The sequence below is a fragment of the Solanum pennellii genome, chromosome 5 (genome assembly GCF_001406875.1).
Source record: "Solanum pennellii chromosome 5, SPENNV200".
In the NCBI taxonomy this organism is placed as follows: Eukaryota; Viridiplantae; Streptophyta; class Magnoliopsida; order Solanales; family Solanaceae; genus Solanum; species Solanum pennellii.
In genome coordinates, this window is record NC_028641.1 from 75,939,527 (window position 1) to 75,956,880 (window position 17,354).

At 32.5% G+C, this 17,354-nt stretch overlaps 1 protein-coding gene and 1 long non-coding RNA gene across 3 annotated transcripts; both read right to left on the bottom strand.

Moving 5' to 3' along the window:
• Positions 1-2,998: 2,998 nt before the first annotated feature.
• Positions 2,999-4,405, bottom strand: LOC107020253. The gene is made up of 3 exons (XR_001456810.2): positions 4,367-4,405; positions 3,515-3,988; positions 2,999-3,375 (listed from the first exon to the last, which is right to left on the bottom strand). It is a non-coding gene; the product is annotated as an uncharacterized LOC107020253 (long non-coding RNA).
• Positions 4,406-6,221: 1,816 nt separating this feature from the next.
• LOC107020254 (putative late blight resistance protein homolog R1A-3) lies at positions 6,222-16,356 on the bottom strand. Of its 2 annotated transcripts, XM_027917100.1 has the most exons (3): positions 16,191-16,356; positions 14,532-15,572; positions 6,222-8,971 (listed from the first exon to the last, which is right to left on the bottom strand). In XM_027917100.1, the coding sequence occupies exons 1-3, from the start codon at positions 16,245-16,247 to the stop codon at positions 6,401-6,403; spliced, it is 3,669 nt and encodes a 1,222-aa protein (XP_027772901.1). In that variant the 5' UTR covers positions 16,248-16,356; the 3' UTR covers positions 6,222-6,400. The 2 variants fall into 2 exon arrangements, with proteins under 2 accessions (XP_027772901.1, XP_015076029.1); XM_015220543.2 differs by lacking the exons at positions 14,532-15,572; positions 16,191-16,356 and adding an exon at positions 10,861-11,161 and having other exon boundaries at positions 6,222-10,015.
• Positions 16,357-17,354: the final 998 nt, after the last annotated feature.

A 17,354-nucleotide genomic window follows, 5' to 3' on the forward strand; every position in this document is an offset into this window, starting at 1 on the left:
AGCTGATATACTCCTTGTTATTAAAGTGGCTCATATATATCCCTAGTTGTAAACAAATGGCTCACATATACCATTTTCCTCTAACGAAAATGAAAAAAATAATAATTTTAATCTAAATTTTTATTATTTTTTCTAAAAAATATAATCCCATATGAGTAAATTTAATCCTCGTCAAACATATTTTTTTTTGACTTTTTTTTTGTTTCAATGACTAATTTATAATTATTATTTTGATAATCAAATTTATTTATGTTTCACTAATATTCTTGTAAAACTTATTGTAGATGATCAAATTTTTTTCTTCGAATACGAAATTAAATTACAATACACACAAAAAAGTAGTTTAATTTTTCATTCTTTAAACTAAGGAATGAAAGAAAAAAACAAAAATAAGAATAAGAAATTCAAATAATTATAATAAATAAAGTCAAAAAATAATTTATGTATGAAAAAAATTAAAATATACCTTGAACTTTGATAGAAGAATCATATATACCCTTAAATAAAATTTTAAAAAAAATTAGAAGTAATAAATATAAATTTAAAACTATTTTTTTAACTTCCGTTAAATGAAGGGTATATGTGTGCTATTTTGTAAAAACAGGGTATATGTGAGCCGTTTGTATAACGGTAAGGGTATATATGAGCCACTTTTATAACGAGGGATATATCAACTCCAAATGACAAAGTTTAGGGGTATATCAGACCCTTTTCCCTATTTTCATATCATAATATTTTATAAATTATGTCGAGATATGATTTTAATTGCTAAGAAACTTATATATTGTTAGGTACAAATTTTATTTTTAAAAGACAAAAGTTAAAGACCAGCCCATTTTAAAGTCAAAACATGCAATTTTATGATTCCTATTCCCTCTATTTCAAAATAAATGGTCTTTTAGAATGTTACTTGCAGAACTCGTTTCTTCTGCTTTCATTAAAAAAAAAGTTATTTTCTTTATTTTTATAAATCAAAAACTCATTTTTCTAAAGGAAAAAAAATGACCAATATATTGTAAAAAATTGATATATTTCAAAAAGTTGTGTATGAGAAGTGCTTAAAGGAATTGAGAATTTCGAGTATTATTGGTATTAGAAAGAAGAGATAATTAGACATTGAGAAATGGACAATAGAAAAAGACAATTCACAAGACTACTTTAGACTAAAGTCATCTTTTTTTTATATTTCCTTTTTAAGTCTAGTGGTCAAAAGTTACACATTATCATTTTATATTGTTTAATCAAGGGAAAAAGACATAAGATACCCCTATAATTGTGTAACAACTCCAATTTCACAATAGAACATTCAAATATTATAATCGCTAAATTCAAAGTTACAAAGGAAAATGAAACTAATAAGGAAATCGCAAAAGAATAATGAAGTAGTAAAACAAAGTACAATACTCCCATCATTTAAAATCTTTACAAAATCTACAAGATTGACAATGTCCTTGCGAAGAACCACCTGTCAAAAGACCAAATGCTGTTTCAAATTGTTTAATATACATAGATAGAGAAAAAAAAATGAAACAACTAATAGTTTAAGTATCAGGTGTGAAACCTGTGAAAACATGATAGTTCATGTATGTTTAGATTATTAACTCCAAATTTTACTCTTAAATTAAGATAGACAACTATCACAAGGGCTAAGTGTTTGGCCTGTTACAGCTTAAATTAAAGTTTTATTTATTTATTTTTTACAAAAAAAGGAAGCCTGAGATCACTAAGCTCTCGTTATGTGCGCACTGTTTGAGGAAGGATCGGACCATAAGGATCTATTGTATGCACATTGACTCTCTAACGAAAGCTCTTGATTAGTTTTCTAGTTCTTAAGTCATTCCGGACATGCTATACTTAGGCCATCATGACATGAGGGATATAAAGATTAAGTCAAATACAACAACATAACTACAAAATGGGACCTGGAGAGGGTAGAGTGTAGGCCAACTTTTTCTGATACAAGAAGAACAATCAAAGCATGCCATCCCACGACAAGGAAGTAATGAAAATACAAGAAACAATAGACAAATAACAGAACAAAAGCTACAACCGGCAGTAACAAAACAAAAACAAAAACAATACCGATAGAAATAGAACAGAAACTACGACAAAACAATACAAATAGTAACAAAACATAAACTACAACCAAAATAACAGATAGTAACTAATGTATATGTTTAGCTAATAATATTTGTTAGAAAAAATGATGGTAGTCATGGTTTTATTTATTTATTTTGAGCTTATAAAGGAAATAACAATACTATATTTTGTTAGTCACACGTGAAACTTGCCGTTAAATATAACATTTTTTTTTGATACATTAAGACTTAATATAAAGCAACACATACACATTAACATTAAGGATCATTTTGATGATTTTCTCCACTAATATATATACCATGCACTTTAATATATTAAGATACTTCTACCTCCACCATATAACATGAATCGTTAGCCTAACAATTCCTTAATGAGATATTTGATATACACACAAATTGATTCGAACATTATTAATATCATCTAAGGTATATTGTTGAAATGATAATGCAATAATATTGAGATCCGTTGAGTTACAAGTTGTTGGGATTAGCCATAATATAAAGTATGATAGAATAAAAATCTTAGGGGTCTTTTGGTAGAGGGTATAAGAACAATGCAAAATAGGATGTATTAGTAATACTTGCATTACTAGTGCTTGCATTAGTAATGTCTGCATTATTTTTTATACACTGTTTGGTTTGATGTATTAGAAAAAATAAATCTTGCATAATTTCTATTTAAAAAGTGTGTTTACAAAAATACCCTTTACACTTTATTTCTTTATATACTTCCTTTGCAACAACGTTCTTTGCTAAAACATCAAAAAAGATTTCTTTGCTAAAATATTATTTCTTCCTATTCTTCTTCTTTTTCAAATATAAAATTAAAAAGTTGTTATTACATTGAAATAAGATTAAAAAAGAAAAAGAAGAAGAAGATGTCAAACATCTTCAATATATATGGAAAGTCACAGATCCAGTTGATTAAAACATTCAAAAAAGGTCAGCAGAAAATGATCCTAAGTCAGTTGGAAGGCCTGCTATTACTTATGTACACCAAAAGTAGCCTAATTGAAATATACAAAGATGTTCACAACCAATGGAAAGTTGAAGGTTTAACTTATAGCAATATCTCATAGCAGCTTCGCTTCCTCTTCAAGATCACCAATTTCAGGGGAGTCATCAACTTCTGAAGCTTTGTGTAATACCTTGCCTCGGTTCCTTGACAATTTTTTGACACAAGTGATAGGTAACATTCACAATTTTGCCACCATAAGTCCAAAAGATCAACTTATTCATATGCAAAGATAGGGATCCTTAGTTTTCATCCGAGGAGCTACATTTTCGCACAACACATAATATTAAGACACACTTACTAAGCGATTCTTCAAAAGTAGAATGAACATAGATATAAATCACCAGCTCCTCACACAAATGGGAAGTTTAACATTTCATACTAGCTAGGATGTCCATACCTCTTGTTGGAGGTTTCTGTCAACCCATTCCTTGAGTCTGTCTATTCTCATCTTACTAAGATGCAGGAAATCTTCACATCTATGTCTGTTTTTCATTTCATCTAAGCTTCTTCTCTTCAACTCTGACCATCAATTTGTCTCGCCGAATTCCATCCACTGCTCGAGGAAATCAAAGTGTTAAGAGAAATGAAGCTAAATATACTTGACTGGCAATAGAAAACACAAAAATAGTTCAAGTTTAAGCATTAGTCTCCATCTTGGCAAATTTCTTTCCCAAGGATGATTCTGGCAATCATATAATGGAAGTCGTCAATGTGTGAAGTAACAAAAGAGGTAAGGTAAAACTTTTTGATATAGGGAATGTGTCTACTTCGAGTCTTCTTTTGTGTACCCCTGAACTCTAGTTCTATCAAAGTGTCCACAAAATTGTTGTGAGGAATCAAGACGTGCAGAGTACAGATGTCGAAGCGCAGTCTGCAGGAACAGGAACAACGTAAGAGATATTGAAATGCCACCAACAGGAACAATACTAGCATAACGATCAGAGAAATAATCTGCCACACTATTCAAACAAATAGAAGCGAACTTCTTCACCTCTTCTATCACACATATTCATCAACTCATAGAGAAATTAACAATGAAAAACAGAGACCAGACACAAAAATACAAGACATATTAGAAAACTGTCATAGCAGCTATATAATTACATTTCAGAATCTCAAAAGTAAATGGCTACACTAGAATTTGACGAGCTCAAAGCATATTTAAAAAATGAGCTAAACCTAAATTTCATCTTAAATTGTGAAAGAGATGTTGAAAAATACAGATTTTAACGAAAGATAAAGTACTAACCTTATGAAGATGAGCAAACAATGTTTGATTGAGCAAAAGGAATAAAACAAACTACTATGGAAAATGTTTTTTAAAGGGCTTTGAGGGTACTTTTGTAATTACATAATCTAATGCAAGTGTTAAAATGCTATGTATTACTAATACCTAGAATTTCTTGGTATTAGTAATACACAATATTATGTATAACTAAGCTTGCATTAGTTATACATGACCAAAAAAATTTGTAACAAACAAGGTATTTCTAATAAACACACCTAATGCATGTATTATTTTTCCTAATACACTCTATCAAACGACCTCTTAGTGACTTTCTTGCATGTGGGGTTTGACTTAATTTGCTCCACAAATTATTGTACTATCTAAATGAGGATTAATAAATAAGAAAAAAAAATGATATAACATAGAGTATCATTTTTTTTGGAATAATAATATTTTTATTTACTTACTCCCTCCGTCTGGAATTGTTTGTCATGATTTCTATTTTTAGAATCAAACTATAAAAATTTTAACTGACATTTTAAGATGTATTTTTTCATCATATAATATGCAAAAAATTGTATTTTATAGTAATTTTCATGTAGTTTTAGAATATCTAATTTTTTTGTTTAAAATATCGAATTAATGTGATCTAATTTACATTTGAAAATTATTCAAATTAACTTTCGATAAGCGCAACATGACAAACAATTTTCCAAATGAAGGGAGTATTAAATATTAAAAAAATAAATACGTTAATCACTTCTTTCATATAAAAAACAATTTTCAAAAATTTTTTTTTTTACCTACTAAACAAAACCCCTAATATTTTTTTCTAATACATAAGATATGACATCATTTTTGAAAGACAGAATACATGAACAATCCTTTAATGATAAATTTCAGCACTCGATCTAATTATATACCAAATTTAGCGTTTAAATAAATATTCATATGTCATATTATACCAATAGTTATAAACATTTTTTATTTGATCATTGTGTGTATATATAACTTAAATCTTTTTTTTTTGTCAAAACAGGTTTTATTTGTGTGCTTTATATTAAGCATCATAACCTATGGATCAATGGCAACTATGGGGTACTTAATGTATGGACAGAATTTAATGTCACAAATAACATTAAATCTCCCAACGGGGAAAATTAGTTCAAAAATCACGATATATACGACACTTGTTAATCCAATAACAAAGTATGCTCTTGTCGTCTCTCCAATTGCAACGGCTATTGAAGATAAATTACCTTTACGAAAGAGTAAATTTATCGTAAGCTACTTCATCAGAACATTTTTAGTCATCAGCACGGTCACTGTTGCGTTAACCGTTCCATTCTTTGGATATGTCATGGCATTTACGGGTGCGCTTTTGGGCGTTACCGTGTCGATATTGTTACCATGCCTATGCTACCTCAAGATCAAGAAACCTTCCTATTTGGAAATTATGTTTATTGTTATGATTTTGATTTTTGGTTCTTCAGTTACCCTATCTGGAACTTACACTTCTTTGAAAAATATTATTAGTCAAGTGTAGGGGTGACGAATAATAGTCCTGAATCATTAATTAATTATAACTGAAATTCATGTCTAGTTATATGTTCCCTTTTCATTCATTTACAAGTTAAAATACTTTATTCTACTTACTTTTACAAACAACTAAGCACATCTCGTCATGATCACTATGTCTCGTGAATACGTGACACGAACATAACACATATAGTACGTATGGAAGGTGTCTAGATGATCAAAATTTGTAAGTTGGAGTGTTCAATTGACACAATGGAGACGATCAGGCAATTTCAAAATCAGGCTTGTTTCATGTTTTATGGTAACTGAAAATAACAATCTAATAATACATCAGATGTCACACACATACAATATCTCATCCGTTATAACGAAAAATAAGCACACATAGAATAACTTAATTAAGGAATATGTTTGGAAGAAGGCATACATACATACATATATCATCTGATCATATATATTGTGTAATATTGGAAAAAACATAACATAACATTTCTAAAATTCGTAGTCATACTCACATTAATAAGACCCCCAACTGTAGAATTCTACGTGAAGCTTGTTTTCTCCGGTCATTTCTTCAACATATTCCTTAATTTTGAACAACGACTCTTTAAGCTGAGGGCTGGACCATACCCTGATAAACTTTAATGACGCAATATCTCCAAAACTGTCTGGGATCTCCATAAGCATATCACATGAACCTATAACTAGTTTCTCGAGCACGGGAAAGGATTTCTCTGCATCAACCTTCCATTCTGAAAAATTCAATGCTACCAATTTTAAATATTTGAGATCCTGGAAAATGACATGATCTTCCATGTTCCATTCTTTGCCCTCCTCAATGATTGCGTCTTCTAGACTTAGTTCTTCAAGGTTGGGTAGTCTTGAAAGTGTATCGGATGTCACAGCGAACCCTTTCAACTTCAGTATCTTCAAGCTCAAAGGGAAGCCATGTGTATATTCAGGGAATGAATTCCGAGGAGAACCAGAGAAAATGAGTTCAAGTTTATTAAGGACAGCCAATCTTGTAAAACATATATTCTCTGGTATTTGGTTTTTGATATCGACTTGAAGGTTTTTAAGATTAGGAAACCTTTTGAAAATATCCTCCGTGTCTTCTGAACCGAGAATGTAGAGATTACTTAATGTTGTCAAATTTTCTAACCTTAAATCCTCATCTAACACAGTGATGACCGGATCAAACACAGCACCCCAAATCATCTTCACAACTCGTAGCTCTGCGAGACTCCAAAAACAAGGTGAGAGTATCATGCATGACTGATTCCCGTTATTCACCATCAGAGTTTCTAGATTACAGAGGTTTGAAAATGACGGAGGGAGAACTTTTGCCTTCATCTGAATTCTTAAGTACTTCAAATGAACGAGCGTACCGATTTCATTCAGCAAAGATTCTGGCAATGTTATGCCGCACAAATCCAAACTTTTGAGAAGCCTCAAGTGTTTTAGGTGACTCTTGTAGGAAAGACAATCACTGGTCATGCCAAAGTCCTTCAGAGAGAGGAGGTGTTTAACAGAGGGAATCTTCTGTCTTGGATCAAACACCGCAAAATATACATATTTATTATAATCAAAGATAATTCCACGTGGCATAAGATCCGAAGAAGACGGAGCTTTTGAACCTCCTATGAAGTGAAGCAACTTTTCCTTTCTACATTTTATATCACAAAAGTCATGCACAAGATCATGAATTTTGAAAATAGAATCATCGAAAGGTATTACCAAACTACTCGAAATTAACTCATCCACTACTTCTTCTGCACTTTTCATCTCAAGTCCTTGAGAAATCCACAAATCATTCAACTCAGAGATCCTTATATCTTGGTCCTTTGGATAAGTTGCAAGGTAAACCAAACACGGCTTTACGTGATCTGACAAATGGTCATAACTTAATTGTATAACCTTCACAACTTCCTCTTCATCCTTAAAAATAGAGGAACTCAAATCATTCAGAACTTCAGCCCACAAAGCCTCTTTCTTTTCCTTTTTCGAAATGACTCCACCGATTAGATCAACTACTAAAGGAAGCCCACCACACCTTCGAGCTATCTTTTTTCCAACATCCTTTAGTTCATCAGGGCAACCTTCTCCTCCGAATACCCTTTTCTCTAATAACTCCCAACTTTCTTCTGATTTTAGCAATCGAAGATAAAGAGGATCACTGTGGCATTTTCCATGCAAAGCAATTTCCTTTTTCCGACTTGTTAAAATCACTCTGCTTCCTTTATGAAATTCAGGAAAAGGTCTCATTAGCTCATCCAATGTATCAGTATCCCACATGTCATCCAAGACAACAAGGTACCGCTGTCCACATAGTCGTTTCCGCAGCTTATCAGCAACGTCATGATCCTCATTGAATCTTTCTTTCAATCCAATAACTTGATTGAAAATTTTCTGCAACAACTTTTTCTCATTACGTTCCTGGTCGACTGTGCACCAAGCACAAACGTCGAAATGATCAACAATGGACTTATCATTATACACTCTGTAAGCCAAAGTAGTTTTTCCAAGCCCAGGCATGCCGACTATGGAAATGACATCTATGTCAGCTGGTCCGCTGGTGAGCTTCCTAATTATCCACTCTGTCTCCTCCTCAAAACCTACAATTATTTTACCAACTGTACACGATGAGTTTCTTTCAACCGGCTTGTTGGGAGCGTTTGCAACAATAATACCGCTGCTCTCGGAGATCTTTTCTTGTACCTCTTTTTTGACAAGCTTGATCTTTTCTACGGTATCAGGAAGTATGAAGATAAGCTGCAATAAACCATGATCTCGGGCAAGAATTGAGTTAATGGCATGTTGCGCCTCATGTGCCAAATCTAGAACACGAGTCCAAAGATCTTTATGCAACTCTTGCTCAGCATAACCGAACAACGATCTTATGATTTCCAGGTCTTGTTTCACCTGCTTAATTTCTTCTTTTATCAAAGAAACTGAATAAGCATTGGAATAGGCCAAGTCTTTTAAGTCTGTGAGCAGAAGAGTCATGAAGAGCGGTCCATCACTCATGGGGAAGGGGAGCGGAGACGAGTCTGCACGAGCTTTTAAGAAATCATTCTTGAGATCAACCTTCAGGAGTTCAATGTTTTCCAGCAAGTTTAGATTTGAACCACTTGCTTCATTCATGTTCTCTTCTAAGTTACGAAGAAAAACAAATATCTCCTTGGCAAGTTGTATAACACGTGCCAAGAGAACAAGCAATTTGTCATGACGAATAACATCCTTGAGTGCATCAGTAAGAATAATCAGTAGGAACTCTATCATGACATGAATGTTACACGTAGAAGCGCTACGAGTAAGAGTATTAAGCATGTGCTCTTGTAGATGAATCAGAGATTCCTTAAGAATGTCCTGAGAGGCTTCTGGGAGCTGCTTGAAGAAACGTCCAACTTCTTCCGACTTTGAACCTTCCAAATTTGTACAACATAGGTGCATAACCTCCAGTGAAACAGGAATAACCTCCATAAGTAGATTAGCTAGATTGGAGTTAACTAGAGAGGCATCAAATTTATCGTATATGTCCAGTTGACAATACAAAAGAGTAAAACAGAAGTGTCTTACTCTCTCCACAATAAGTTGAAGATGAGGTAAGCCAAATTCGATCGTCTCATACTCATGAAGGCAACCATTTACTTTCAACCTACAGAAATCTCTTAAATTGCCAAATACATTCTGAAGAAGCTCAGATGGAGTCGTTATTGATGGGAAAATCAACTCAGAACACTTGTGTAGATGTTGTAGAAACATGAAGATGGCATCTAAAATTTCAATGAAACGATCCTCGGTCATGTTTGGTTCAGCATAGCTATGTGAGCTAATATAACTTTTGATTTTCTCCAAGAGGTCACGACACTTTCTACTAACCAGCATGTCTTGTCTAATTGAATGAAACATGAGTGACTGAACAAAATCATGAATCTCATTTGATATGCAACACGTTTCGTCATTACAACTTTCTGAAAAGAAAGAGTAATAAAGATGACAAAATAACGACATAGATGTCAACATCATATCCTCATCCATTTCAAGAGAAGTTTGAACATGCCAATATATTAACCTCTCTGTGAATTCTACAAGATTGACAATATCCTCGCGGAGTACAACAGATGACACCTGCCAAAACACCAATGTTGTTTCAAATTACGTTAATACATACAGGATAATATATAGTTCAGTGTTCAGATAGAGAAAGGGAACAACAGATATATAGTTGAGGTGTGAAACTCGGAAAACATGATAGTTCAGGTATATTATTGATTATTAACTCTAAATTTTATTCTTACATTACAAAAGGCAACTATCACAAATGCACTAATAGATAAGCTAAATGTTAATTTGGTCTGTTACGCCTTGAGTCTTAAAAGCAAAAAAAAAAAAACAGTTTGATGCACTAAGCTCTCTCTTTAAACAAAAGCCCTTTGTTTCCCAGTTCGCCATTCAGAACACGTTTTACTTAGGCCACCAAGGCCCGATTCTCAAGATCTAATACAGGGTTTGATTATATTCTTGTCCTTATATTCATTTATTTATTATGACTATGGAGTCTAGGTCAACTTACGTGCACCTCGACCAATTCTACGTGATATCTGCCACCTCTCAGCAGCAACATGTACCTGACAACTCTGACCACCAAGGCTAGGAAAGATGGGAAAAATTACCTAGTATTTTACTGTCTCTATTGAGTTTTGAACCTGATACCTCAGGTTAATTCTCATGAACCACCCTTATATTCATTTTACCTTGCTTTTTTTTTTTTGATTTATTTCATTAACAAGATCAATATGAATTTGATAAATTCAACTATAGCAGATGATTTAGTGTATATAAACAAAAATTAAATCATCCATCTCTATAAGTTATAAAGATTATATTCACGATCTAAGTTACATAAAGCAACAAACATACATACAAGAATTATGTGAATGAATAAAAAAATTAAATATTATAATCAAACATACCAATGATTTGTTATCTTCCCCTTTTGTTTGTCCTTCATTTTCTTTTCCTCTTTCCATTCTCACTAATCAAAGCCAAAGAAGATCAAAAAAAATAAAATTCCTTTCAACTTCTAAAGAGAATTAATTTGCTATAAAACTAAAAAGGAAAATTAAAGCTGTAAATAAGAATCTTTTCTTTTTCAGTTGAGAGCTGTAAAGGTATTAAGATAAAGCCCACTAATAATGTCTCACTAGGTGGGGTTCCTATTTGGTCATTTGCACTTTTGAACAATTGTTTTTGGAGAAGGATAAAAATTTATATTTTCATATCATAATATTTTATAAATTATGTTGAGATATGATTTTAATTGCTAAAAAACTTATATATTGTTAGGTATAGATTTTATTTTTAAAAGACAAAAGTTAAAGACCAGCCCATTTTAAAGTCAAAACATGCAATTTTATGATTCCTATTCCCTCTATTTCAAAACAAATAATATTTTAGAATGTTACTTGCAGAACTCGTTTCTCCTGCTTTTATTAAAAAAAAGTCATTTTCTTTATTTTTATAAATCAAAAAATCATTTTTCTAAAGAAAAAAAAATGACCAATCAAATTTTGTAAAAAAATGATATATTTCAAAAAGTTGTGTATGAGAATGCAGTGCTTAAAGGAATTGAGAATTTGGAGAATTATTGGTATTAGAAAGAAGAGATAATTAGACATTGAGAAATGGACAATAGAAAAAGACAATTCACAAGACTACTTTAGACTAAAGTCATCTTTTTTTTATATTTACTTTTTAAGTCTAGTGGTCAAAAGTTACACATTATCACTTTATATTGTTTAATCAAGGGAAAAAGACACAAGATACCCCTATAATTGTGTAACAACTTCAATTTCACCAATAGAACATTCAAATATTATAATCGCTAAATTCAAAGTTACAAAGGAAAATGAAACTAATAAGGAAATCACAAAAGAATAATGAAGTAGTAAAACAAACTACACATCATTTAAAATCTTTACAAAATCTACAAGATTGACAATGTTCTTGCGAAGACTCACCTGCCAAAAGACCAAATGCTGTTTCAAATTGTTTAATATACATAGATAGAGAAAAAAACGGAACAACTAATAGTTTAGGTATCAGGTGTGAAACCTGTGAAAACATGATAGTTCATGTATGTTTTGATTATTTAACTCCAAATTTTACTCTTAAATAACGATAGACAACTGTCACAAGGGCTAAGTGTTTGGCCTGTTACAACTTAAATTAAAGTTTTATTTTTTTTTAAAAAAAAGGAAAGAGTGGGATCACTAAGCTCTCGTTATGTGCGCACTATTTGAGGAAGGATCGGACCATAAGGGTCTATTGTATGCAGATTAACTCTCTAAACGAAAGTGTTTACATCCCTACTCTGTCGAAATAGGGCGAAACGTCGCGGCAACTCGAAAATAAATTAATTATTCAATTTTAACAAAGTTTTAAAAATAAACGAGTTTTAAAAAGAGTCGCCACCTAATTTTTAGGAAAACTAGGAAACCAATTATGATCTACGAAACCAATTCGATTCTAGGTAAGGGGTTCAAGTTATTCCGAAGGGAAGGGGTTAGGCACCCTTCGGAATCCACAAATGTGGTTCCCGACTGAATTCATTTTTTTCAAATTGAGGAAGAATATAAAATAATATACAGATATAATAAACATGCAATAAACACAATAAAATAATAATTATCGGCCTAAAATTTGCCTAACGTCAATATTCACAAAATATGAAATAAAAGTATAATTCGAGCTTTTTCGAATAAATTCAAAGAGAAGCACCTCCGTGTACCTGTAAAGACACTTAGTAAAAGAGTTAGTGTCGAATAAATATAAATAAAAATGAATAACTCAAATAATTAAAAATCCGTCTTGTTAACATGGGAGGCCTTGGAAATCGACGGTAATTTCTTCATCGGCCAATTTCAACAACAAAAATATTAACTTTAATTAAATTTTCGTCTTTTAAAATGGAAAGCCTCCAAAACCGACGGAGAGTTTTTTCATCGGCCCTTTTCACAAGTAAACTTATAAATGAACTTAGTACAGGTAAATGGAAAGACAGACCATCAATATTCATGAATCACATAATCAACAGCAAAATCTTAAACAATAAAAATAAGTAAGCCTAAAAATTGTAAAATTAAACTTCTCCAAAAACAAATATATCAATAAACAATATTTTAGTAAAAATAACATAGATATATAAAACAGTGAGTAAGTAAGCAACATCAATTTATTTTACTAGAAATAAGCATGACAATTTATGTAATAAACGAATTTAATATAACCAAATTAATGGAAGGAATCTAAGATGAAAATATAAAGCAGTAGTACAACAAAAAATGAATCAATAATAAGTAAACAAGAAAACATATACCAATATAAATTTTCCAGTAGCATGACTATACAAAGTAAAAATTAAAATAATAATAAAAATATATGAACATAAATAATAATTAATGCACCAAAATATATAACTATAGCTAAAAGAAACAATGTCACAAGGGAAAAATACCACTAACACGACAAAACTATGTCAATTTAACCAAAACATATCAACACAGATTAAAGATAGACAACAAAACAATAAAATAAATAAAGTTGACGGAGGAATTTTTCCAAACAACTAAAAATATTAACAAAGGTCTTCGAAAGTCCAAACAGTAGCAGTGAACCAAATCAACAAGAAATTGTACAATTATTCGAAACTTCTTACCAAACTAGGTGAAAACAGTGGAGCTCGCTACAATTTTGAGTCTTTGGGTTGTGTGAACGGCTTTGTCGGAGCAACGTCGAGGTTGCTGGAGCTGCTGTTGACCGGAGTTCCTGCAACATAGAAGAAGAAAGAAAAAAAAAACAGGGAGCATAGAGCAGAGAGGGAAGGAGAAAAGGGGAAGGGGCGGCGCTTCCTGGCTCATCTCACTGGAGTTCCTGCTTGCGATGGAGGCTTTGTAGCGCTGCTCTTGCTGCTGCCTCGCAGCTTGCCTGAGTGCTGCCAGCGATGGAAAAAAGAAAGTGAAGGATAAAGGAAGAGAGGAGAGATGGACTAAGAGGAGGAGTGGTGGTGCCAGAGCTTCTAGTTGTTTGCCGGAGTTCGTCGTTGCTCGTCCGGCAGAAGCTGCTGCTCGCCATTGCCTCGCCTTGCTGCTGGCTATTGGTTCCTCGACGAGCTGCTGCTCGGAAAATGGAGAACAGAGGGGGATGGAGCAGCGTTGGGCAGAGAGGGTGGGGGGCTGCTAAGGAAGGAAGAGGGAAGAGGATGAGGGGAGCGAATGGCGGCTGCCTCTTTTTTCAGAAAAATTAAATCCCCCCTTCTTTCGACCTAGTTACCCACTTAAATAAAAATTCAAAATGGGCTCAAATGATGAGCTTAGCGTTGTGGCACAAAATTACGAATTTTTTAAAAAATGTTTGGGTGTCAACAGAAAGCTCTTGATTAGTTTTCTACTTCTCAAGTCATACTTAGGCTATCATGACATGAGGGATATAAAGATTAAGTCAATACAACAACATAAACACAAAATAGGAACTGGAGAAGGTAGAGTGTAGGCTAACTTTTTCTGATACAAGAAGAACAATCAAAGCATGCCGTCCCATGACAAAGAAGTAACGGAAATACAAGAAACAATAGACAAATAACAACCTTCAGGAGTTCAATGTTTTCCAGCAAGCTTAGATTTGAACCACTAGCTTCATTCATGTTCTCTTCTAAGTTACGAAAAAAAACAAATACCTCCTTGGTAAGTTGTATAACACGTGCCAAGAGAACAAACAACTTGTCATGACGAATAACGGCCGTGAGCCCATCAGTAAGAATAATCAATAGGAACTCTATCATGACATGAATGTTATACGTTGAAGAGCTAGGAGTAACAGCATTAATAACCATGTTCTCTTGTAGATGAATCAGAGATTCTCTAAGAATGTCTGGACAGGCTTCTAGGAGCTGCTTGATGAAACGTCCAACTTCTTCCAACTTTGAACCTTTCAAATTTGTACAACATAGGTGCATAACCTCCAGTGAAACCGGAATTATCTTCAATAGTAGATCGACTAGCATGGAATTGACTTGAGAGACTACATGTTCATTGTCATCATCTTCATCTGATTTATCGAGTTGAGAAGACAAAAGCACAAAACAGAAGTGTCCAACTCTCTCCGCCATAAGTTGAAACTGCGGTAAGACATATTCGATTGTCTCATACTCATGAACACAACCATTTACTTTCAACCTATGGAAATCTCTTAAATTTCCAAACACATTCTGAAGAAGCTCATATTGAGCCATTGACGGGGAAATCAACTCAACACGAACCTTGGGTAGGTTATGGAGATCCACGAGGAGCACGTCCAAAAGTTCATCCAACTGATCCTCATTCATGGCAGCAGAATGATGATGATCTGAGATTTTAGAACTTGTGATGTTTTCAAGGAGGCGAGGAACGACATGATCTGTTAATTTAACCATCATGTCATCTCCACTACTCTGATTTAAAAGTGAGTGAAGCAAATCATGAACCTCATATGATATGCAGGACATTTCAGCATCGGAAATGTAATAACATAGCTGTAAACATGCCAACAAAAATTTCAGCTCTTCAACTTGATCTTGTTCATTCTTTAACCCTTGTATGAAATCCTTAAGATCGACAATGTCCTCGCAAAGTAGAGCAGATGATACCTGCTAATAGACCAAATGTATATCAAATATGATCTATTCACTCAGCAATATAATACCTATCAAAATCTTCAGTGCCACAAATTCGCCATGATAAAATTCACTCTAATTTAAAAGGCAACTAACGTAAAACGTAGAGGGCGCATAAGCTAAGTGTTTGTCCTGTACTTAACTTAAACATAACGACAACAACATACCTAGCATAATCCCAGAAATTAGTGTGTACGCAGGGATGTTGTTTCAAATAAAACATACTAGTAAGCAACAGCCACATACAGATATGAAACACACGATGGATCTAAGATTACAAGTTTCGAAAGTCTTTTTACTCTGGATGTAATCAAAGCAAGGCGGGAATAAAAAATAACGATAGCAGAATAGCAAGATAAACAAAATAAATAACATATAGTCCCACAAAGTCGGATCTAGAGCGTATACAAACCTTACCCCTACCTCAAAGGTACATAAACTGTTTCTGATCGATCGTCGGCTTAAGAAAAACAATCCCAAAAAGGAAGTAGTAATGAAGATACAAGAAACAACAATAACAAAAATAGCAGATAGTAATAGAACAAAAACTACAACAAAACAATATACTAATCGAGGTACTAGAAACTAACATACCAATGAGTTGCTTCCAAATTTCTCTGTTTCTCCTTCATTTTCTTTTCCTATATCCATGTATGCAATTCTCAAAATCTGAAAAATTACTCTTCAACACCAAATATGTCTAGAAAATTTTAAAGAGGAAAGTATTAACACCCAATATTCTTCAACAATCATACCTTGAAGTTGACAAAAGCAGTTGAAATAATTACTTGGACAAAGACAAACTTGAAAGGCCAAAGAAGATTTAAAAAATTACTCTAGTCTTTGTTAATTAATTGTCAAATCTTCAACTATTTGTAATCACTTGTGAAAAATATAATATTTTACACTTCACTTGTTTTGAGATTCCCTATAATTTTTATTTTTTTTTTGTTTGTGAACTTTCCTATCTGATTCCAATTGGATGTTCATTTAGGGTGTGTTTGGTAGGAAAAGAAAATATTATTCTAAAAATAATTGTATAAGCTGTCTCAACTCATCCTCTTTATGTATCGCAGACATTTGATGCTTATTGCATGACACATAATTTTTAAAGGTGTTTAGATGATCATTTTGTAAATTAATGTCATGTCAAAAATCTATATTAAACACTTTACGTAATAGAGTATTCGTGTGTAAATGACTTTACATGCCATAATAGGGGTATTTTGTGTCTTTTCACCTTGATTAAACAATATAAGATGATAGTGTGTAACTTTTGACCATGAGACTAAAAAGAAAATATAAAAATATGACTTTAGTCTAAAGTACGTAGTCTTGTGAATTGTTTTTTTATATTGTCCAATTCTCAAGGTCTAATTATTTCTTCTTTCTAGTACCAATAAAAATAATACTCCAATTCTTAATTCCTTTAAGCACTTCTCATACAGATTTTTCTTTTTTTTTGGAAATATATCAATTTTTTTTACAATATTTGATTGGTCAATTTTTTTTTTCTTTAGAAAACTGAGTTTTTGATTTATGACTTTTCTAATGAAAGCAGGAGAAACAATAGTTCTGCAAGTGACATTTTAAAACACCGCTTATTTTAAAACAAAGAAAGTAACACCTCACTGCTCAGACCAAATAGGAATCATAAAATTGCATGTTTTGACTTTTAAATGGGCTGGTAAAGGTTAAAATATAAGGTTTTTTAGCAACATAAATCATATCTCGATATATTTATAAAATATTATGATA

What these genes read in the sequence shown, in the direction of transcription:
- LOC107020254 (XM_015220543.2), bottom strand. Translation starts at nt 10,917, where the DNA reads ATGGAAAGAGGAAAAGAAAATGAAGGACAAACAAAAGGGGAAGATAAC. An exon ending in GGGAAGATAACAAATCATTG is followed by an intron (nt 10,016 to 10,860) that starts GTATGTTTGATT and finishes GTGTTTTGGCAG; the next exon opens with GTGTCATCTGTTGTACTCCG.